The sequence below is a fragment of the Ictalurus punctatus genome, chromosome 4 (genome assembly GCF_001660625.3).
Source record: "Ictalurus punctatus breed USDA103 chromosome 4, Coco_2.0, whole genome shotgun sequence".
NCBI lineage: Eukaryota > Metazoa > Chordata > Actinopteri > Siluriformes > Ictaluridae > Ictalurus > Ictalurus punctatus.
This window is the reverse complement of record NC_071284.1, coordinates 3,280,276-3,305,138: the sequence shown is the minus strand read 5'-3', so window position 1 is coordinate 3,305,138 and position 24,863 is coordinate 3,280,276. Positions and strand designations below refer to the sequence as shown.

Here is a 24,863-nt window from a genome sequence, read left to right as displayed (position 1 = left end):
GAGTGAAGACGTATGCGCTCTCCACAGAGTCTGTTATATCGCCCCGTGACGCATCGCGGGCAGCGGTACGGAAAGATGGTCGTCTTTATGTGTCTCGGAGGAAGCACGTGACACCCTTCACCCAGTCTGGAGCCTATCCCAGGGAACTCTGGGCACAAGGTAGGTATCTCAACGCCAACAGAAGGGTTAAAGAGTCGATTATAGTTTTTAGACTAGGTTATCATTGTACAGTCACGATGTCATCTGTATAAACCCCTGGATATCATTTCTAAACGTCTATGCATTTCATTTCTACAGATATCACGTCCATGGAGATGAGTCATAACAGCAAAAAGGTGCTCGCCACGAAGGAGTTGAATCATTTTGAAATTGGAGAAATCATTATAAGTTGCATTTTCAGTAGAATTCGGCGAAACCACTTCAAGCGTTCGTTGAACCTTTTTCAGTCGCTTTTGTTCGATTTGTTCACTGCGAACAGCTGAAAGTGTCAGTTTTGGCAATAAAACCTGATTTGCAATGGGAGTTGAATTTTGTTTTGATTGCAACTGTCGACATATTTTTTTTTTTTTACATATATTATGTCTATGGAGATTATTTCTTTGGATATCAGTGTCTGTAGATACTATATCTACAGATACACCTACGGATTTATTTATTTTGTTTATACAGAGATCACATCTATGGATCTCAATGTCTATGGATAATCAACCTATATAGATATTATTTCTATGGATATTATGTCCATGGCTAGTATTTCTACAGATATCAAGTCTACAGATATTATGTCTATGGATATTATTTCTATGTCCAATCACAAGAAATAGGGAACTGGAAAACTTTCGAGATAGAGCACACATTCATACACAATTCGGAACTATGAGTGAACATTAAGGGATCATGTTGTGAGAATTTTTTATTTATTATTATTATTATTATTTTTAAATGAAATAAACATTAACAGTAAAGAAGCTCCTTCCGTCTTTATGGGCTTGTTAATGACGGACACCTGAGGTAAACATGATAAGTGAGGGAAGAAAAAGTCCCCCATGTGTCCCCTCCTGACTAACCTCCTTCCTGTCCTGTAAGCATTCCAGTACGGCCAGGTTGTTGCTCCAGGTGTGTTTAGGACACAGGCGGCTCACGTCGTCTCCGCAGGCCTCCTCTTCTGCCAGCCTCCAGCCGGCCGCCCTCCTCGCCTGCGAGACCGCCGCCGCCGCGCCTCCGATATTCACCGAATTCGGCGCTCCGAGCTTCAGCTGCCGGTTCACAGGAACCACCACCACCGGAGGATGGAGGTTACCATTCGCTCCAGGTTTTGACCCGTGCGCCAGAACCACGCAGAAGCACTGGAACAGGATGAACTGCAGGAGAACCTGAGCGCGTCTACAAGCCGCCGCCATCTTCCTTCTAACAGGCTGAAACGCAGCTGCGCGACTTTAAAAAAGCGGCTCGTGCTCGAGGCCGCGTTCCAAACGCACAATTAGGGCAGTGTATAGGGCGTAACAGTGCAGTCTTTCCACCGCCTATGTAGTGCACTTATATAGGGAAGTCATGTGGATTTGGGTTATTTCTTACTGGCTACTGTTTTCAACGGATGTCCTGTGTGAACTTTTTTATTTCCTCCAGCATTTTATGAGAGCTCCCATTTTATTCCTTCAGATTGGTCGACTTAATTAATGTGTTCGTTAATTCTTTCTAATTCATTAATTCAGGCATTATCTGAACTTAATAAAGTATCACATTAAGACGCTGTGCTGTATTTTGTCATTTTCGTCTTTTTAACTGTTCACTTGTTCATATGATGAACATGAATATAAACAGAAATATAATACATATTATCATACAACTGGCCTAAATATTCAAAAACCAATATCAATACTATTTACACTGAGCGTTCCCAAGTAGTAAGGTCATCCTGCTTGATGTCCTCTTTATTTCCTGTCATAATTTGCTTTTTTTTTTTTTCTTAAAAAAAAAAAGCCTATTATTATTATTAATACCAGAAGCCTGCTACATGGCATAATATTCTACCATTATAACATAATAAATAATCAATGTTTAATAAATAAATAAATAAAGACAGAGCTTCTTTCGTCCACAGGGGAAAGTCACTTTACTGCTGCAGATTGCACATAATGATGTCCTTCTTCAAGATAGTTCATTTCAAAATCAAAAACAAAGCCAAGCAGGGGTTTTTTGTTTGTCTCTCTCTTCTTCTTGTTGTGTGTTTGTGTCAGACAGATGTCGTATTTTGATAGCTTGTCAATCAAATATGAGACACCCTGGTGCGTGTTGACGTCATGGTCATGTCACGTGACTGGGGTCGATCCGCTCTTACAAAATGAACACACCGTACCACACAGTTTGGGTTCGAGTTCAGCTTTGTGGATTTGTGGGTGTACCACATACAGGTTTCAGTTTCACATTTGACTTCATGCTCTTCTCTCAGTTTGTAGACTGAAATCAAAATAAACCTATTCATGCATTCAAGGAAGTGGTGGATCAGTGGTTAAAGGCTCTGGATTACTCATCAGAAGGTCAGGAGTTCAAGCCCCAGCACTGCTAAGCTGCCACTGTTTGGCCCTTGGGCAAGGCCCTTAACGCTCAGTTGTATAAATGAGATAAAGTTAAATCGCTCTGGATAAGGGCGTCTGCCACAAATGTAAAAAAATATAAATGAAAAAAATGTACTTCTTTATTTGACTTTTTCTACACATCACTTACATGAAAAAGAAAAATTGCTTGTGTAGGAATACCAAGAGTGAGAAAAAGATCAAACGTTATTTTAAAAATGTACAAAAATTTCAACTTCCAGGGTGTTTATGAAACAAAATTGTTAATATTCACGTCTAAAATATCTATTTTGGTGACCAAAATGATGGAAAATATCATTTCTGAACAAAATATAGCAACATTCTTGACACATTTTACACATCAACTTCGAGAACCGATCGTTCACTTGCCGCCTAATACTGTATATCCCACCCACTGGCACTGTAACGAGATAATCAATACTGTTCACTTCTTCATCGGTCAGTGGTTTTAATATTATGGCTGACCACTGTACACTGGAGGCTGCTGTTCCAGAGGTGACCTGATGTAGTCATTAGTACATACCAAAAGTGGTCCATGGAAGGAGAACTGGTAAACTGGCGAGAGGGTCATGGATGCTCAAGGCTCACTGATGCGTGTGGGGAACGAAGGCTAGAGCGTCTGGTCTAGGGAAGAGATGGCACCGGGATGCTCTATGTGATTGAAGGCAAGCCGGTGGAGGCAGTGTGATGCTCTGGGTAATGTTCAGCTGGGAAACCGTGGGTCCTGGCATTCATGTGGATGTCACTTGACACGTACCACTTACCTAAACAGACCGCTTTCCACAGGATAATGAGCCCAGCAACACTGCAAAAGGAATGCTTTGAGGAACATGACAATAGAGCTCGAGGTGTTGACTCGGCCTCCAAATTCCCCAGAACTCAATCCGATCGAGCGTCTGTGGGACGTCCCGGACAAACAAGTCTGATCCGTGGAGGCCCGACCTCACACCTTGCTAACATCTTGGTGCCAGATATCTCAGCACACCTTCAGAGGTCTTGTAGAGCCCGTGCCTCGATGGGTCCGAGCTGTTTTGGTGGCACAAAGGGAGGGGGGCCTACACAATATTAGGCAGGTGGTTTTAATGTTTTGCACTGTATTCGGGAACACTGAGCGTGAGATGGGAATACACCCAAATATAAACATAATAATCATAACCTGTGAAAAAGCATGCTTTTTTTTGTTGTTTTTTTATTAAAATAATAAATGCAGTAGATCACCGAGGTCTCATTCATGCACAGTCCAGAGAAAAAACCTACATTCCCTACGTAAAAAATGTCCAAAAAAATAATGGCGAAGGTAAATACTGAACATGATTAAACATTTATGAATTCAAGTCCATCACAACTGGACCGTGAGTAGATTACGCAGGTTAGGATTGAACTGTAATCACCCTAATACTGCAATAATCCTGGGTATTAAAACTTATATACTAGTGTGTCCCAGACATTAGTGTCAATATTGTTTTGACATCAGATTGTCCAGACTCTCTCAATGACCTGAGTAGAGTGAACATGTATGAGAACACGGCTGTGATGGGGAGGGGGAGAGAGAGAGAGAGAGAGAGAGAGAGAGAGAGAGAGAGACAGACAGAAAGAGAGAGAAAGAGTGAGAGAGACAGAGAGAGAGACAGACAGATGGAGAGAGGCAGAGAGTGAGATAGACAGACAGACAGAGAAAGAGAGAGACAGACAGAGAGCGAGAGAGACAGAGAGCGCGAGAGAGACAGACAGAGAGCGAGAGGCAAAGAGAGAGACAGACAGACAGAGAGACAGACAGACAGAGAGGCAAAGAGAGAGACAGAGAGAGAGACAGACAGACAGAGAGAGTGAGACAGACAGACAGACAGAGAGTGAGAGAGACAGACAGAGTGAGACAGACAGACAGAGTGAGACAGACAGAGAGAGAGAGAGAGAGAGTGAGTGAGAGAGACAGACAGACAGTGAGAGACAGACAGAGAGAGTGAGACAGTCAGAGAGAGAGAGTGTGAGTGAGTGAGAGACAGACAGACAGACAGAGAGAGAGAGAGAGAGCGCGAGTGAGTTAGTGAGACAGACAGACAGTGAGAGAGAGAGAGAGAGACAGACAGACAGACAGACAGAGAGAGAGAGAGTGAGAGAGAGAGAGACAGACAGACAGACAGAGAGAGAGTGAGAGAGAGAGAGAGTGAGAGAGAGAGAGAGAGAGAGACAGACAGACAGACAGACGGAGAGAGAATATATCAAATGTTATTCAGGATATGGTGCAGTTATTTAAACAAATTTATTTCTTCATTTAGGGCATAAACATTGTAGGTGCTGGTTAATCAGTTAATACTACTCCCTTATTAAGAGCACAGTTCTTAATTCTCTTTTCGAACGAAAAGACAGACCGCAACATACGAAACGCCGCTTTCCAGCTGAGCGTAAACATCAGCAGCACTTCAATTCAGTCCATCTAAACGCGCCCGTGTTCACAGATCGTGGAGAAAACCCTGCGATGTAACCGAACTCGGACTGCAAAAAAAAAAAAAAAATGCCGCTTCCTTGATTATAAGCAATTATTACTGAATAAGGCTGGTGTAAACTGTAACTCGTGTGTTTGTGCATTCTTGCATACTGTGAAGACCTCTACTTTTAGAAAAAGGTCTATTCAGAGCAGCACAGAAATCTCCGATCTGTATCAGTGCTGTTTATTTATGGAAAGAAAAAAAAAAAAAAAAAGAAGAAAAAAAAATCAACAGTCCAGGCTCTGTTACAGTACTGAGAGGTTCGAGACGCACCCCGAGACCTCCGTCGCGTCCGTGTCGGTGTAGAAGAGGTTTCAGAAAGTGCTCTGGAGGAGACAGTGACAGCCGCAGCCCGTGGGACAAACCTCCTGCGAGCGGAACCACTCCATCATGTGGCTGGTGTGTCCGCCGTGGCCGCAGCTCAGGCAGAAGTTGGACGAGCCGCGGACGGCCACGTGGCAGATGGCGCACTGGAAGGTGAAGCGCTTGCACACGGCGCACTGAGTGCCTCTGGCCTGGCTCCGACAGTGGCAGCAGTACACGCCGAACTCTGCGAGACAGAATCACGCCGTCACGATCGGCATTGTACGGGAGCCTAGAATATCGTCTATAGTAAAATCACATATTATCTAGAGTAAAACCTCAAGTCTCGGTAAATGCACCGTTACCGTTCACAGAAAAACACAGTGCACCTGGAGTTTGGGTTTGACTTATTATTATTATTATTATTATTATTATTATTATTTGACTCAGAAGGTTATTTAACCCTAATTCACGCCTGTTATTTAATGAAACGTTGGACTTGTGTGATATGATTCCACTCCGTTATAACAAATACGAACTTACCGATCCCCTTGTGTGGCTCTGGAGGGCAAGAAACAAACTTCAGCACTTCTGCCCTCTTTTCCTTCAGCCCCCAGCGGTGCAGAATCTCTCCGTAACACTTCTTAAAGTCGTCGAACTGTAAGGTGTTGGCCGGGTCTAATAATCTGAACAACCAAGAGGTGATGTACGTTAAGAACAAACTTTTTTTAAACAGTTGAAGTGTTTTAAGTTCCCGTCACTGCAACTTCCATCTCACCTCCAACCTCTTATCTCATACTCACATCTGCACACACATCAGGATCTCTGAGCAATGAATACACGCACAGTGCTAATGGCAGGAGTGTGTACAGATGTGTGCATACAGTTTCATGTAGGTATTTCTGTAAAAAAACGCTAATAACCGAGATACGATATACGGGATGAGAACCCGAACTGTTCTGCTAGGAAATCTGAACGGTAGGACGAAACGTGGGAGAGTCCCGGACAGGATAAAGTCATATAATCACAGTTGGGTGTTGGAGCAGAATGACGACCTTTTGTTCACGTCGTGTTGCTCTTTCTCTCGTTCCCGGGGATCGGAGTAAGCCAGGTTTGCGTAGCGAGCGTCGTCAGGAGAGGACTCTCCCCACGGTAGAGCTTGTTCAGCGTCGCGTCCAGCTGGGGAAAATAAAAAGGAAAATTTTATCGTATACGTCAGAGACGTTCGAAGCCGGTCCTGAACCGTACAGCGCAAGCGATTTACTTAAAAACTACAGATGTGTGCAAAACTTTAAAAATGATTAAAGATCTTTTATACGAGTTCGTTTTTTTTTTTTTTTTTACAAAAATTGTTCGACGTGCCGTTTCTGTCACGTTAGGTCACGTACAGCGGGTGGGGAAATAAGTATTTAACGCGTCAACGTTGTTTTTCTCAGTGAATATATTTCCAATGATGTTATTCACATGAAATTGTCACCGGACGTCAGTATTAACTCAAGAGATCCAGAAATATAAAGAATTCACAACGTTAACGTACATAAATAAAGTTGTGTGCAATGAAGTGGAATGACACGGGAAAAAAGCACTGAACACGCTAAGTAAAAGCAGTTCTCCAAGGCAAGGTAAGGCAAGGAACCAGCTGAAATCCGTACGTAATTATACCCCCTATCTGTGCAAATTGATATCGGCTGGGTTAGTACATTGATGGTCTATGAAAAGGCTTTTCGTTACCAAGGTGTCCCACAAGGAACATCTCGAAGCGACTTTCTCATCTAAGCCGAGATCTCACGCACTCCTCTCGCCTGCATTTACGTGTTTTGCTGGAAATCGGGATCGCCCTACATTTGGACTCGTCTAACCAGTGTTTTAAAATCTCAAGTAGAATTAAATCACATGATTGGATTTGGGGTATAATCCTTCGTCGCTCAACCCTGGCGCGTCGTTAGCTGTTGATCCTATTTCGATCCCATCCTCGTCCGTGACGAACGGATGAAAGTCCTCGGATTAGCGGCAAAAGGAGTCCAGGCTCCTGACTTACTGCAGCTAGAAAAAGTAAAACGCCACGGGAATGTCGTGTCCTGGGAAAACGTGTCTTGTGTCATGCTGGAAAGATGAAATCGTCTTGAGCTAAAAAAAACCCAGCAGTGATTTCTACAGTTTAAAGCGGTGAAGTGTGAGATGTCTGGATTAAGATGATGTGTGTCTATCAAACAACCGTCCATTTCCCTAACCGCTGATCCTACGCAGCTTCGCGGGTCGTCGGCGCACAACAAAGCGGGGGACACCCTGGACGAGGTGCCGACCCGTCGCAGGGCGCAATTGGACACGTAATCACACGCTACGGACAATTTGGAAATACCGATTTTGGACTGGAGGAGGAAAACGGAGAAAGCGCAAGCTCCACGCACAGAGCACGGAGGCGGGATTCCGACCCCCAAGACCGGAGGTGCGAGGGAAACATGTTAACCACTAAGGGCATGCTGTTACAGAAAAATAAAACACGCAGGGCGGTGCATTGCGTTACTGTCGTACTTTTTTTTTTTACCTCGGAACATCCACGAGACAAGTTCGTTCCTTACATTATCACTTACATTATAGCATCTATAAACAGTCCTACTGAAATAACGTCTGCGTATTATAAGCCTTAGACCAGGGGTTCAGAAACTTTTCCAGGGCGAGGCCCCCCAAACGGCATTAACATTTGACCGGGGCCCCCCTTTTGCAAGATGTCTTTAAAACACATTAAAAATACAGACTTCTGAACATATCCCCGTTTTTATTATGAACAATTACCTCTTTCATCTTTACATTACATTAGGAATTGATTGTGTGTGTGTGTGTGTGTGTGGTTGTCTGAGAGTGAGAATCATGTATTTATTTATTTTTCACACCAAATTGTTGAGGCCCCCGGGCGCCCCCTTGTGGCCCCCTTATTGAAAACCACTGTCTTAGACAATGTAGCTCGTCCACTATACGCATAAAATATTATTAAAAAAATTATAATACAAGATTTCTAGAATAAAAGTAGTAAGAATTGGAGAATACAGGCTATTATTTTGTGAGAAGAAGAAAAAAAAAAGGAATAAAATATAGAGAAAAAAGGCATATAAACTTATGACACTGATGGAAATAAATCATTTCCAGCTCACAGGAGATGAACAGCTCTGAGTAGATTATCTACGCAAACATGTCAGAAGTGCTGTAACCTGTCGCTTCATGTTCTGCTTAGAGCCAAAACAGTCATTTCTAACTCCTACCAAACAATAACATCTTATAATTAAGGCTGCTTTCGTCTTGGCAGAGGGATTCGTATTGTGAAACCGGGACTGGGATTTCCAGCCAGGATTTATAAACTCTTAAAATGATGTGGGGGGCGGGGTGGAAAAAGTCTCGACAGGTTTTTACATGTTACATGCAAATGAACCTCGTTTTACACGTAACAAATGTCAAAAACGTCTCAGTGGATCACACATACACACGCAGCAAACATAGATACCTGATAGAGATGAACTGCGTTGCCAGATTACAAAGACGGAGCTGAAAGATCAGCAGGATGAGGTGATGTTAGGAAGCGCAGCGAGTGAATTACTCACCCGTGTTCCACGGAGCGGTGATGGAGTCGGAGGTACTGGAGCAGGAACCAGACGTGACCGAGCTGGAAGTAAAGCTGGGCTGGAAAAAAAGAAAAAAAAAAAAAAAAAAAGTGATAAAAGCAGTGACTCCAGGGTTCGTACAGATGCTTCATAATGAAAGCCCAGGACTTTTCAAGCCCAAATAGTTTTTTGCTTTCAATAACTGTACAAGAGATGTCTTTCAAACATATTCTTATATATATATATATATATATATATATATATATATATATATATATATATATATATATATATATATATATATATATAAAATCCAAACAGTTTTTAATCTGGCGCCTAAATCTGCATTTCCCAGACATCGCTTCACCTTCATCCTAACGTCAGTGTACTCCAGGTGTACGTCAGTGTACTCCAGGTGTACGTCAGTGTACTCCAGGTGTACTCCAGGAGCTCTGTTGCCAACAACTTTCAATGGAAAGTCTCTAAATGTCTCTGGATGATGTCGTGCGCTAATTAGCATATTCATTACCATTATCATCGCATATTTGCATTCTGCCTAGTGTCGGCCCTTTACGTCTTTTCACTTCTGTCCTACTCTCTGTGCTCACGTGCTGTATTTCAATACAGTCGAATTCTCACTAAAGCCGTTCTCATTTACACGTTCTTCCGTTTCTGTTGCCAGACAACGGAGCGGATATGAAATGGTGACTGAAACGCGGCGCGTCGCGAGATTACGTCTAAACCGGCCGTCACGTCCAAGAGGCTGCTCTGCACTGCTAAAATCCTGATTTATAACCACGACGTCGTCTGACAAAATCCCCACACACACATAAGCGAAAGACAACGGCTGTGCTGTGATCTCGGCGATATTTACGATACGCAAGATGATCGCTCGGTGACAAAGTTAGAAGCGAAAGAATGTCTCTTATTCTTTGTCATGCTGAACGTGCTGACCCGGCAGTACCAGTAATGGGGCCTGAAAAGTGGACCAGAGCTGTGAATAACAGGAGGAGGAGGAAGCGGAGGAGAGGGGGACAGAGATATATCGATTGAAAGGATCCAAGTCGTGTTCTATCAAAAATAAACACTTTAAAGTTATTTAGTGATTTTTATAATTCAAGCACCACTAGATGAAACATTTTTTCAATGTTTTCCAGTAATTAAATTTCAGAAAGCCAAATTCAAGCACTTCAAGCACCTCGTACCAACCCCGTGACTCTTACTTTTCACCGTGTGCTGAAACACTGTACTAAACACTGTTTCTGAAACAGCAGCATTGAACTTCTACAGTCCAGGTCTCCAGCATGGTAAACAACAACAACAACGAAAAACACTTAAATAATCATATATATATATATATATATATATATATATATATATATATATATATATATATATATATATAATATTATTATATATTATAATTATATAATAATAATAACAATAATTATAATAAGTCATGCTGTTCAATGACCGAAAGATGGAAAAAAAGCATCTCAGAACACGTAATTTATGTATTAAACCTATATGTCGAATATTAAATGGTTTAATATTTATTCACGTAAGGAAACTACTAAAATAATCCCAGGACCATCTCTACACCATTAACCTCATTAAAAATGCCCGAATGTATGAATATTCATAAATATGCAAATTAGAAACCCCCAATGTCCTTCTGAGCTGCGTCATTATCTGTGTGATTTATTTCAAGCAAAATTATAACGTTACCATAACAACAAGCATTCGGTCAGGGTTCCCTCGACCCCGAGTTCAGCACGTGATGTCGGTAACATTCGCCGTGTGTACGCTGTCGAATCAGGTTCTGCGATTGTAATTTCGCCAAAAGCACAAAAAACTCATCACGGATTTTGAAGAAAAGAAAGAAAAAAAAGCCGCAGCAAAAATCGAGCGTTTTTTTATTGCCGTAACGGTCACAAGAGAACGCTGCGAAAGCCTGTACGGACGGTGTTATTGGAGAGAGTGAAGGGTGAGAGTACTGACGTAGCGCGAGTGGTGGAGGGTGAAGCCTGAGCCGCGTGGGCCGTACAGCGCGAAATAGTCCTGAGGGATCCCCTGACCCCTGAACACACTGCACAGCATGGCCAGAGTCTGCACGTCACTCATCTGACTGTAGTGTTCAAGCCTGCGGAGAGAAAGAGAGCAAACAACTGGGACCTCAAACTCACATGACAATCAGAAATTGTGCTCTGGTTTAATTCAGTGCCTTGTAACAAGTAAACCTCCGACGCACGGTAACGACGGCCACGCCTCCGTGGCGTCATAGAGGACATCGTGTTGGCGAGTAATGAATAAAAAAAATAAATAACTTGAAAATAAAACGTCATTTGCGGCGTAACTAAACAATATGACGCTCCGCTTTAACCGTGACTGCACGCGGTCACGTCGAACGACCTCCTTGTCACACCAACCTTTACTTCGTCCTGATTACTGATAACAATGACATCGCGAACAATGGAAAATAGACGGCAAGCTAGGCTAGTTAGTTGTCCAATACAACAAGGAAAAAAAGCGTTGCTATGGTTACATTATCAAAGGTTAGTTATGCATATCTACTATTAGTGACACAGTGGGGAAAACTCACAAAGTCTCCAGCAGCTGTCGGCCGAACGGGTGTCGAGCCCAAGGAGTGTCGGCGTCAGGATCGGAGTCGGGACACAGGTCGGGACTGGTCGCTGCCGAGGACAAAGCCCAAACCTTCGACGCAAGAGTTAAAGGGTTAAAAAAAAATCCACACAAATGATAATATCAGCTCAGACGCGTCTCCCTTCGTCCCACTGATGAACACAGTAGGGAATAAAACACTTGTCGGAACGCTGTTCTAGGAAAATAATCAATATCGGACTAGCGTGATGGAACGGAGTTATTCTTTCCACGCCAAAGCGTTTTATGCTTACATTTACACCCGATGATTAGGATTTTTCACGTATTAACAAACACCACGTTATACTTCATAGCCGTATACGGTCACGTTTAACGCTGTCTACGAACGTCCAGGACGCGGTGGATGTTAGATCGTGTTATCGTTGATGTCAGCGATAAACAGTGATTTCCTTTCGGGAGTTTCCTCAACAGCTCAACCCTCTTTAATCCGTTCATACGGGTCGGTTCCTGTGAACGAGCGGTTACTATAGAGACGACAACGTATCGTCCGAGCGTGTGATTTGCACTACCGCACTACTGTCAGGCCTGCCGTTATGGAAACTTAATCGACACCTCCTGACCAATCAGATTCAGGTGAAGTGAACCGAACAGCACTTTGGTATAAAGCCGGTTAACGCGCGTACTACTTTAAACCGTGTTACAGACCTTCGCTAGATCTCGCCGTCCTACTGTCAGAGCTGCGGCTGCGTTCTTCTGACACGTGTCCCGTATGTCGTTCATATTTAATCTGGGGGGGGGGGAGAAAAAGGGGAAGCGTTTAAAAACACGCTTCTATATGAACACTGTAATAACGCAATGTGTTTTGAAAGTAAATAAATAAATAAATACTCACACGTAGGTCTCTCCGAGGGCTTTGTGAATAGGGAGGAGACAGGAAATCTCCTGAATGATCACTTTCCCAGCCAGTTTGAGCGTTTTATTGCTGTAGTCTGTTCCCTCGCGTTTCCCTTTCCAGCGCCGTGATTTCTGACGCGCGTGTCACAAAAAGACAACAATCAGGGACGTCGCTAATCAACCGATACTGACATTTATGAGGGTTAGTGCTAAGATTACCTGGAATTAGCTCGAAATTAGATCAGGAGTTAGTTACGTATGTTTTTCAGCAATTTTTTCGACATTTATTTTGGTCCTCGGCTTCTCTCAGTCGCGAGAAAAAAGTTCTCGTATAATGGATTTCCTCAGAGGACACCGAGTTTTGCGTCTTTTTTTTGGACGGCACGGCGTCGTTACGTGCGGTTAAACCTTACACGTAACTGTAAAATTATAACTCGAGAGTGACCCCTAAAGGATTGCAGGCAAAAATCGAAATGACAGTCGAGTGCAAAAGTTTGTAGATGATTTCTGCAGAAGAACGCAAGAAAACATGGAGGTGCACGCCGATGATTTGTTTTTTATTTTACTATCGCATCACGCACTATCGGACTTTTCAGTTACTCGTGTTCTTCAGTACGCACTTTATCCTGGCCAGGGTCACGTCAGATCCGGACCCTATCCCAGGAACACACCGCTTCCTCTTCGTTTTTGTCTAAAGGGTGCGCAAACTTTTGCACTCTGTATAAGTGAGTTAGTAGAACCGATCGGTGTGATATTGGAGAGGATTATGGAACTGGCAAAATGACACGAGCAGCAAAGAAAGGACAGAAAGCAAAAAAAGTGAAACCGGTGGAAGTCCCTGATTGAAGGCTTCTCGTACGTTCGGAAAAGAGAACTTAAGAGACGGCGAGAGAGAGAGAGAGAGAGAGAGCGAGAGAGTGAGAAAAGGGAAGGAATAAGTGGCAGGACGGAGGGACGGAGAGAGGGAGGGAGATCAGTACCGGACAGTCAGCAATAGTCTGCACAGACCAGCGGCGATGGACAGGCAGAGGCTTCTGATTGGTGTGTGGGATAAAACAGACCACGGGGATGTGTGTAAAGGAAAGGGGACGGGGACGGGTGGAGGACAGTCCATCAAAACACAAAAAGGATTTAAAAAGTAAAAGAAAGAACAGAAGGATACAGTACAGAAAACAATGAGTGAACACACAACACAAGGCACAATGAACAAGCACCTAAACGACATATAACCAGCTCAGTATGAAGCTCATCTCTATCCCGAGAGCGTTTATTATTAAAATGATCCGACAACAGCGTCTGATGAGCACAAATAATTAGAAATGACTGACTGGAGTGTCTGATGGAGAGCTCGATAAAGGTCTCTCGGCATCTCGGGGAGATATTCCAACGGCTGCAATGTCGTACTTTAGTATTAAAGGAACACACTCGCCTTTTCTTGCCTTTACCTAATCTTTACATCGACAAAGTGTAAAGGACCGTTTTCCTGTTTTTGGTCTCTGAAAAGCCTTGACCCAATCGATCAGGAGATCGTGAGTTCGAATCCCACCTGTGTCAAGAGAGAGCACAAGTAACCATGCTCTCTGGGTGGGAGGGGCATATTCTCTTTCCCCTGTCAATCACAGTGACACTAGCCAATCATGGTCATCTGTGAGCTCATGCATGTGTAAGAGGGCAGACAGCAGCACGAGCAGCAAATCGAAAGTTTGTTCGTCTCGGAGGAAGAACGTGTTAGTCTAGGTGTTGCATCCTAGGGGAAAGCTGGCTGCTGGTTGGGAATTGGCAAAACGTGGCTTTGAAAGTCTAAATGTACACGGGACTACTTTATTCTGAGGCGTACCAGCACGGTTGTGGCTCTGATAGTACATAGACAGCACGAAACCTTCTGGAAGGTGTGTAAATACAGATCGTTTCACACTATCTACGAGCAGCACGCGACGTGCACACCGTAACCGTAACAACGCTCGCTCCGAGTCCTTGCTAATACTGGCTAACTAGCCGATATTAAATGCAAGCAGCTTTTTTTGCGTTTTATTTTTCCTCCTTCCTGTATGATTACATGCAGTACATGTAGCTCGGTTTGTCCCTGCCCTGTTCGGGGTGTATTCCTGCCTCAGACCCAGTGTTCCGGGGATCCACTGTGACCCGGAGCAGGATTAAACACTTCCTGAAGATGGATGGATGGAATATTGCCCCTGTTTTGGAAAGTACAGCTCGGGTAAGAGCTTCGCTAACGTCCATCATAACCTTTACTGCACCAGTATAACGAGTCTTTTTTTCCCCCACTTAGACTTCGCATAAATTAACGCAAAATCAAGCAAAAAATTCGGAGGCTCTTGCAATTTATCAAAATTACCGCAAATCTGGGCCAAGACACGTCACGTGACATCATCACAACGCGCGTTCAGACAAAGCCCTCTTCGCTTTCACGTGCGTCGAACATGAGTACAGCTAAAAGGTGACTGTGGACACTCCGACCATAATCATTTCTAATTATATATGATATGATATGATATGATATGATATATGATTATGTTGCCAAATATTCCCAATAATAAACCCTCTCAGATATTCCAAATAAAAAGCATAGCTATTATAATTTTGCCCTGACGTACCTACGCAGCCCGTCTTACCCGTTCCTTGTAGTAGAAGGATGAGATGGACACTTGCTCTTTATCGGTGCGTGTTGGACTCCCGCTGTACAGCCGCAGCGTGGACTGAGACTCGCTACGCATTTTCATCGGAGTCATAAGGCCGCTGTGGTACGCAGACAGCGCAGAGAGTGATCTGGAAGGAAAAAGAAAAAAGAAAAAACCCCACGCTTGTTCATTATACTAGAATATTAACATGAATATAATGATAATGAGGCTGAAGGTCTACCTAGGCGTAGGCTCTGTAGGAGGGACGGTGCGATGCATGGACATGGGTCGAGTGAAATAAACCAGAGAGCCTGCAAGACGAAAAATATCTATTAGTATATCATTATACTACAGCGATGTCGAGTTCTCCATTCTGATTGGTCAGAAGGTATTGATTAATTTTCAGCAGCTCTGAGAGGAGTTCAGCTCCGAATACCAGGTCATCGTTTCTATAGTAACGTACACATGGACTTGTACGGCGAACGCTCTGTATAAACAGATTTGGGAAAGGCAAAAACAACAACAAAAAAAAAGTGTCATTGTTGATATTCTGAATTTTCTTCTGAAAGGAGATGTTGATTTATTGAACATTTATGGAAGGAGTCTCCAGTGTCAAAGCTTTCGTTTTTCCGACATGTTCAGGACAGAAGAGTTTTTTAACGTATAAAATCACACATCATTAAGCAATTAACACAGATAATGCAGATAATGAGGTAAGCAGACAAGAATGCACGATTTAGGCTCACCTGTGCCGCAGAAGCGTGCGCCTGAGGTACGTGGGAAAGGGATGTTAGCGTCCTGGTAAGAGCCGTAAGTGTTGGTGACGCGAGGGAAGGCAGGAAGAGCAGGGCTCACTGAGTTACTGAAAACGTGCGGATTGGTGCCGTCCTCCTGCAGTGCACACACGCGGCATGTAAACTACATCCAGAGGCAGCGACATGTAACGCACGTATAGATTGCGTAATTTTCATTTTGATATTAAACTGAATCTGAAGAAATATAGCAATGTTTCCCCATCCCCCCACTTTAACATATCTGGTGTAGTGGCGCTAACCGCGTCTGACTCGAGGCAGGACACCAGCTGCCTCACGCACGGCTCCAGGCAGTTTTGGTTCCTCTTCACTTTCTGAAGCGACGTGTCCGTCAAAATCTAGAGAGAGAACAAACGCGAGATGACACCACAAAAATAGAAAGTCGATTTATATGAGCAATATTAATCATCTTCCCTTTAAACAGCAAAACAAGCTGCCAGTTGATATTTAGTATTAAAATTTACTAGTATTTATTTTCCTATTCATATATATTTCTACACTGTATAATCCCATGTATGATATCCATGGATTATATTTCTTATCCCTAATAATAAGTGGTGGCCCGTTACCTCCTTTAAAGAAGCGCGGTGCTATAAAGAAGCTAATCCTGTAGTACCTTCTGTATCTTGGTCTTCATGGAGGACGAGATGGTTGTAGGTGGAACAAACTGGAAAGACGGCGCAGCGTTGTTTGGATACTGTGCAGGAAACTTCACCACCAGCCTGACCTGATTCGCTCCGCAGTGGGCCGAGACGAAGCAGGAGCGGTTCACGGCATCCATCTACACGCATATACACACACAATAAAGGCAAATAAGATAATAGAAAGATTTCGTGCTGTGATTATTCGATACTGGGTAAAATCCCCATGAAATTAAAATGGAAGTTTTGAACGCGTTTAGTACGGATATGTCGTCCTTAAGGTTATCTATAAGCTAGTGCGCTCCAAAACAATGGCAAAATTGGCATTTAGAAGATATACGCATTCAAAATTTAAATTTACACTCTCTCTCTCTCTCTCTCTCCAACCGGTATGGATCAGCACTGCTGATGACATCATTCTGCACTTCAGCTTCTCATCAGATTTCCGGTCCAATCAAATGCTCACTAGAATCTGAAGTGTCCCGCCCACGACGTTATAAAAAATCGCCTTGCTAAAGTTGCCGTTGTTGAGTGAGAGAAACCATATCAGAAAGCCTGGGCCGTGAGATAAGTTAAATGTGATTGGCTACTAAAAAAGATGGAGGAGGCACTCGATATGTCTTCCTGGTTCAGTGGAAATTACGTCGACACAATCTGAACATCTATGTGAAACTAGGCAGTAGAGCTGCTCTTTAAAAAGCCAGGGTTTATGAATATGCAAATTCGAAAGCCCATCCAAAAAGTGTTCATTTCTGTTGGTTGTTCTACAAGATAGAAACGTATGGAAGCGGATGGTTCCTGACCTCCACGTTGACATTGCGGATCTGCAGGTTGACCAGCGAGAACTCTTGCTGCAGGGTCTGAGCGAGGCCAGCGGGGTCCTGCCTGCCGCTGGACGCCTCGAACCGACCTACACGCAAAACAGGGGAGGTTTATTATTCGGTCTTAATGACTTTGGAGTGCAGATGATGATGTAATATGTACTTCCTGATAGTTACATGAATGTAGAAGTGAAAGAAAGCTTGTACTCCAGAATTAGGAATAAACACTTGGGGAATGCAGCGCTAACAGGATTACTGTTGCCACCCTGAATTTGATTATTTTCCATTACTAGCATATCCATATAAGTGTTTCATTCCCCTTTTTACCACAGCAATTTGCCAATTATTATTACCAATTATTATTTAAAGAATATGTACTTTCTATCCATTTATAGTTACATTAAATGTAACTAACGGTTACCTAATTTACTAGAAACTGCACAGCACAAAACTTGCCAGAAAACCTAAACCTAACCTTTACTGCGGACTGTTACAAAGCACTGACACTGGAGACTCCTTCCGTGAATGCTAAATAAATAAACACCTGCTTATTTGGCAGAAAATTAATCAACAACCAATCAGAATTCGAGAACTCACTAACAGCACGAATATTGATGACATGCTTAATTACACAAATTCTGACTCCATGCTGATTACAGCTCTGTTACGGAATGTATTGAACAGTTAAGTCGTGTGTGTAGTGGAGTTTCACCCTGCAGGTCTCCAGCACTTAGACCGGGGCTCAGAGGTGCTTCCTGGGAACGGAGTGTCTTCTCAGACTCTGTTGCGAGGGTCATGCCTTCCATCAGCTCCTCCACGATGTCACTGGCGCATAACTACAACAGACAATCAACGTGTTTTTGCGGTCTTTAACGGTGAGACATTTCTATTGTTTCATTTGGATACGAAAGTACTGTGAAGGAAGCTGTTGAGGAGAAACGATTTCAGGTATCTGACCTTGCTGTGACACCTTGACCCATCACGATAATGATAATCTCAGGCGGACGGACAGACAAAACAACGACTCCAGTGACGGAGACATAAAAACGACGATTATATACCCTTGCGTATATAATCCCTGCACTGCTGCTTATCCATCCTTATCAACGAGGACAACGGCTATTCTTATCTTGTTTATAAGAGTATATCTTGTTTATTATCGTGTTTAGTGTTATTCTGCTTGTACCATATTACAATTTGTCATTTTTGTAATGAACAACACGTTGCACATTTTGATGGTTTATACACGGTGTCCAAAAACTTTCCATACACAGGGGGAAATTAACACTTTTTAAAAAATGCCTTAGTTTATAATATATACACACACACATTATCGGTCAAAAGTTTAGAAACACTCATTCTTCATTTTGTTCCCAATCCCCCCCCCCCATTTGTGGGGGGGGGGGGATTGGGAACATTTGTGGAGTATCCAAAGAGTTCCATTTGTGGAGTAACACAAATGGAACTATGGGAATTATGTTGTGATAAAAAAAAAATCTGAAATAAAGTTAAATAATTTAGTATTAGCATCTTCAAAGTAGACGCCCTTTTCGCCTAGAATTTCCAGAAATGTATTCTCGGCGTTTTCTTGCCCGATTTCTTGAGGAATTTCCCCCGAGATGCTTTTTAAACAGTATTAAAGGAGTTCACACCGACGCTGGACTCTTATCCGCTGCTTTTCGGAATATTTCCCTCCGAGTCGTCCGTTTAAAAACATATATTTTTGTAAATAAAGTGTCAGTTTTCTAATGAAAGAAACGAATACGTCGGCACGATTAGATTTTTGTCTACGACGCCGATTTCACACGCTTAATTGCACACCTTCAGATCAAACGCTTTTTAACATCATGAGAAACATTTCAGTCGAGTGTCCACAAACTTTTGACCGGTAGTGGATATATATTGCGATGGACTTTAACAGGGAACATGGTGAGAGAACATCACACACACACGACACTGAAGCATATTAACATATTAACAAATTCAAGAAGACTGGAAGTGTTGCGGACCGACCGAGAACTGGACGTCCACCAACATCCACGTGCTGACGGCTTACATTCTCCCCTATTTATAAAGTCAGTCCCCCACCAGCCTCTCTCTCTCGCGCGCTTTCTCGTGCTTACAACACAGACTCCTTCCATAAATGTTAAATAAACATCTCGTAACAAAATCTCAAGCATAAAACGTCAAAACTTCTCCCGTGGTCGTTTCTCTTGTAGTAACCTCTGCCCTTCCTCCTGATTCGGATTATAAACATGGCTCACGTCACCCAGTCTGACTGTAACTACACCCCAGATTCTCTGCACGTGCGCCCTCACGTTACATACAGTTCCACTGTGTGTGTTTCAGAGGAGCAAAAAAAGTGATTGAGCAAATGATGAGTATCTTCCCTGCTGATGCTCTCTCAGGCCATATCACATCATATACCTCGTATCTCAGATATTACCTACAGCTCTCACCTTCTGCAACTGAGGATCCACCCTCCATATCCGAAGCGTCTGATCTCTGGACAACGTGACTAGCTGGCAGTCCTTAGCTCCTAAAAAAATGTAATCTTTTTAAAACATAATAAAATAAAACACACGCTCTTCATGAAATACTCCATTTTGAATTGTTATGTTACGAAATACATTTCCTCGTGGCTACGAGAGCCATGCGTTATATTTTGGTCCTGTCTCCGCCCCCTTGCCCTGTCATTGGTTCGTTCTCTTACCGTGTACACCGGTACTGCGTTTAGCTCATTATTAGTTGGCGTATGCTTACTCTGCTGCTTCTTTTCTTGGTGTGAAGTAGGGTTCGGTGATATGATGATTGGTGATAACATTGACATTGTGAGAAATTGTGCCCCAATATGCTGTATCTGATATATCAGGGATATATTTATGATACAAATTTCGCTCTCTGCACAGTTCGCCATTAAGTCTATTAAAGAAAATAAATATTTTAAAAAGGTATCAGGTTGTATCATATATCTGTTTAAGTTCTGTGTTTGGTGAGTTTACACGCTGCATCATCTCACTGCGTGTTAGACTTTTCATGCTCACCTTCTTTCTGAGGCCTCCACTGAAATTCCAGCACCACGTCGTCGTGACCTACGAAGGCATGAACGGGGCTGTTGAGGTCCAGCGTACTCCACAGCAGAAGACTGTTCTCCCGCCTGAGCTGCGGCACCATCACCGTCACCAGCCCGTTGGAAAACGGCTGATCCAGACAACAGAGTAAAAAAAAAAAAAATACATAAATAAATCACTACTACAGACACTACGGAGTACCAAAGCAAAACTAATAGGAATATAGTCAAGTGTGTCTAATATTTCTCATTATACCACAGTGCTGCTGAATTCTCAAATCTGATTGGTCAGATGGACGGTGTGGATTAATTTTTTCCGGAAAGTAGTTCCGGCTGCAAGGTAAATAACTGTTTTTATATTCATTTGCTCCTTCCAGAATGAAGTGGTTACTGAAGATGAAGGAATGGAATTTAAGATCGAGAACAAAAGCTGTCAGATGTTCCACGACATTAAACGCAACTAGAAATGGATAAAAATCACCCAAAAGCTGTTATTCTTTACATTTAAAATGCAATAATTCTCAAATTGCCAGCTGTGGAGGATTAAAAACACTTCAAGCTGTGCTGTTAAAGGGAAATAATCCACCCCAAGGTGTGCCGCATCACACATGCACTGAAGTGTCTAGAAACAGATTCTAGACACGAGCAAATTTGTCTATTTGTTGCTAACCTTCTGGTAAAAATTCGGGAATTTTTCCACCCTCCTATACACCCGATATCTCTCCACGTGGGTTTTCTACGTTGTCAGTAAACATCCGTAAAGTCCCATCTGTTTAAAGTGTGTGTAAACACATGGGAGATAAACGTACCGTGTATCTGGCCTTCCAAACAGGAACTTGGCAGGACAAGATATTGAGGTATTTTCGAGGTTGTCTGTAGTCCCAGAACTGCACAGATCAATAAAGTCCATCAAAATTGAGATATTACACACGGTGTGACATTTACGTTTATTATACATAAATATATATATACACACACTGATACAGATTTGGTTTATATTCACCCTAACTGAGTTGTCCTGGCTGGAGGTTGCCAGTATATACTCGTTATCAGGATGCCAGTCCAAGCCGTGAATCTTGGATAAGTGAGCGGCTACGTATTCAACAGCAGTGTTGGGTTTCTGAAATTCAAAATACAATTACTGATCAACAATTAAAGACGTTCTCACACACCTTAGCGTTGGTTGTTATTCATAAACAGTACCAGTGGATGAGACTAATATCGCTTTTCAGCTAGACAGCAGCATGGTACGGTGAATAATCTGACGATTTAACTTCATTTAACGTTCTATATGTGGCTCGTTTGAGTCTAACGACTTTTAAATGAGGGTTTAATGATTTAAAAACCTCCACTAGCTCGCCTACGATCCTGCTCGAGGCACCGTGACAGAAACGCATGTGATTAAGCTAACAAATTTATATGGCGTATAATGTCAGAAAGATATCGGTCCTGCCTGAAGAGGAAGCCATTTTGGATTTCGAACTTGAACTTGAAGATATTAAGCAGATTTTTGTTAAAAAAAATAATCATTTTTAAATGAAGAAGAAGAAGAAGAACAAAAAGAAGTCAAATCGAATAGAAACATCACCCAGAAAGAAGAAGAGCATTTAAAAAGAGAAAAGACGCTGGGTGTTTTTGAACTGCCCGGCCCTGACTCACCCGTCTGTCCCAGATCCTGACGTCTCCGTCGTGACTAGAAGCCAAACAGTGCTGATTCTTTTTGTTCCACTTCACCTGAGATGCTCCGGCTGCACAACCGTAAATGAAGACAAAGGAGGACGAGCGATTAATTTGTGCTGGGTCTCAGTTTTAATCTGAACTATAGAGAGTGTAAACTCACCCACTGCTGATAGAGCTCCTGTAGGCTTACGTGTGTCTCTGGAGAAAATAATAATAATAATAAAAAAATTATAAAGACAGAAAAACAAAAACCACACGCACACACATTTCATAAGATTCCGATTTAGGTTTCCATGGAGCAATTATTATCAATTCTTTATTTTTTCTATTTCCAGTATGGTCAGTAAAATATCATACTATAATTTTCAGTTTTTTGGCTAAAGAACTTTTTTTTTTAAATAATGTGTCAAATTTTAAATTGAATTTTAAAAAGCAAGCAAACCTTAAACTTTGTCTAACAGTGATATTAAAGTCCTAGTACTAATGAAGGTCACTCTTTTCCTGTGGCTGAATCTCTGTCTATGTAGTGAGCACACATAGTGAATAAGGAGGCCATTTGTGATTCAGCCAAATTATGTGTTGAAGGTACTTTAATAAAAATTTTTTTTTTTTTTAAATACACAAAGGCAAGTTGATGGTGGTGGATTTTTTGGAGAGTACTGGATTGTGTAAGAAACCTAAAATCCAGCTGATTATCTACAAAAACCACAATAAAACATTACTGTAGGTAAATGAATAAAAAGAAATCTGGAACGTTCGAGTTTTCGGATAAAATGCATCTGTGGCAGAACATTACAGGAATGTTTCAATCCTAACGCCATTTTAGAAACCCAAGAGCTTTTGGAGTATTTTATTTATAGCCTTGGACTATTTATTTAAAACTAGTTTATAGTTTTAATCAGAAATATACAGTACATGCTGATATAGATGCCAAATCAACTGAATATATATATATTTTACATGTATATGAATTATAAAAGTTAATGTATGGACGCCGTTGTTTTTCCCTCCTCACCTTGTGTCCCATATGTAGATGTAAGTGTCTACTGAACTTGTGACGAGAAGTTCTGGCTCAAACCACGACCAATCCAAATCACTGTGATTTCAATAATAATAAAAAAAAAAGTCAGCAAAACATGTATATATATTTTCCCAGATCTACTGAATGAACATGTGGGTTTCATTCCATTACCTTATAACTCGTGTGTGGCCTTGCAGGGATGTGTGAGTCTCTCCACATCCATCACGCCATACGTACAGGTCCACACGCTGATTACTCTGCACACACAAATCAAACACATCACATACACCAACACTGTTGTCTCCGCAAAGTTGATTATTTTGCTATAACAGGACATCGGAAGCGCTTTAATCGTCTTACTCCTTGCTCGAGGTCTTGATTGTGGCTTTAACCTGATAAACCTGATCAGAACTGATAAATCTGCACTTACTGATGCTGCGAATAGGTGCGCTTCCGTCTTGTGCGGATTCCACTGCACCGTCCCGACGTCCCACTTGCTCTGACGGGCTATTTTTCGAGGAGCCTCAGACGGTGCCTCCAGGTTCACAACATACAAGAAACGTCTCCTAACATACAGAAGAGTGTAAAAAAAAAAAATGACTCTGAATGTCCAACCTGGTCCTTATGGACACCCAGACGTGCTCTATTTTGTCTCTCCTGGGCCCAAAAAACACCTGAATTGTGCATTTAGTGTTTACTGCTTGGGTGTTTGTTGTGTAATACATTTTTGTACAGATTCATAAAAGAAAGCATTTTTAGAAGAAGAAAATAATAATCAGTGAACAACGGAATGACATTCGTGCCACCAGGAAGTTCATTTTTGTAAATCTAGTATCTAGGTTACTTAGTATTTAGGTTTATTGCTTGATTTAAATTAGTGTGCAAGACTTGAAATTAGACTCAACGTGAAATGAGATTTTTAAAACAATCATTAATCATATAATATCCCAATCAATTAATTTGGTTCTGGCGTGTTCTGAGCCAGGAGAGAGTAGAAACCGAGTCCGTCTCAGGGTTCCTGAGCAAACACAGATCACTTTAGTACTCTCTAGGGGAGGAGAGGTGAAATGGGATCTCGGACTTGTAGAGGAAGATGTAGAAAGGACCATGGGGGCAGTTCAAGTAAGTGTGGAAAAGTATTTTTACATGACAGAGGAATGTACACACCCAGAAAGTACAGCATAGTGCCCTAGACAGTCCACTGACATGGCAGTAGCCTGGAAAACACAAAAGATTAGGAAAACAAAATGAACTGCACAAAAACAATACACCTCCTCAGTAGGACACACTGGTTATTAATTGAGTATTATAAATTATATTAATTAAAATGAATACAAATACCTCAACACTATTTTCCCCTCAAACTTTTTACAAATAGTTTAAAAGAATTTTAAAAAATAAATGTCAGACTGTTCAGCTAGTCAGCTTGGACACTGGTAAATGAATAAAGGTGTACACCTAGCAAGCCATTTAAAAAATACATTTATTTATTTTTGGGTAAACTTTTCCGCACAGTTTGAATGTCAGTCATCATACTGAGGTGTCAATAAGACGACAAAGAGAGCGCTGAAAGCCCTACAGGTGCCATGTTAGTACCTGAGCGTCTCTAAACTCCACCACGACATTCTCGCTGCTCCACCGGGCCGCCATATTTCTCCCACTAAAACATCAACAAATGACATCAGGAGAT

The 24,863-nt window shown here is 42.1% G+C and overlaps 2 protein-coding genes across 7 annotated transcripts in view; both read right to left on the bottom strand.

Annotated features, from left to right (window-relative positions):
- The window catches only part of glg1b (golgi glycoprotein 1b), a 38,389-nt gene extending 36,989 nt beyond the window's left edge, over positions 1-1,400 (bottom strand). Inside the window, exon 1 of the mRNA XM_047152559.2 lies at positions 1,068-1,400. Coding sequence (XP_047008515.1) covers positions 1,068-1,400 — 333 coding nt within the window. The remainder of the gene's footprint in view (positions 1-1,067) is intronic.
- Positions 1,401-4,830: 3,430 nt separating this feature from the next.
- wdr59 (WD repeat domain 59) lies at positions 4,831-24,858 on the bottom strand. Of its 6 annotated transcripts, none has more exons than XM_053677830.1 (27): positions 24,770-24,856; positions 24,341-24,390; positions 23,604-23,739; positions 23,345-23,430; positions 23,168-23,248; positions 22,313-22,350; positions 22,132-22,220; positions 21,476-21,592; positions 21,282-21,359; positions 20,447-20,603; positions 19,862-19,941; positions 18,115-18,238; positions 17,385-17,491; positions 16,557-16,721; positions 16,183-16,278; positions 15,875-16,046; positions 15,370-15,439; positions 15,123-15,276; positions 13,473-13,526; positions 12,491-12,624; positions 12,304-12,385; positions 11,579-11,691; positions 10,978-11,119; positions 8,977-9,055; positions 6,412-6,562; positions 5,927-6,069; positions 4,831-5,630 (listed from the first exon to the last, which is right to left on the bottom strand). In XM_053677830.1, the coding sequence occupies exons 1-27, from the start codon at positions 24,821-24,823 to the stop codon at positions 5,395-5,397; spliced, it is 2,988 nt and encodes a 995-aa protein (XP_053533805.1). In that variant the 5' UTR covers positions 24,824-24,856; the 3' UTR covers positions 4,831-5,394. The 6 variants fall into 6 exon arrangements, with proteins under 6 accessions (XP_053533805.1, XP_053533807.1, XP_047008506.2 ...); XM_053677832.1 differs by having other exon boundaries at positions 6,439-6,562; XM_047152550.2 differs by having other exon boundaries at positions 15,875-16,019.
- Between the last annotated feature and the right edge of the window lie 5 nt (positions 24,859-24,863).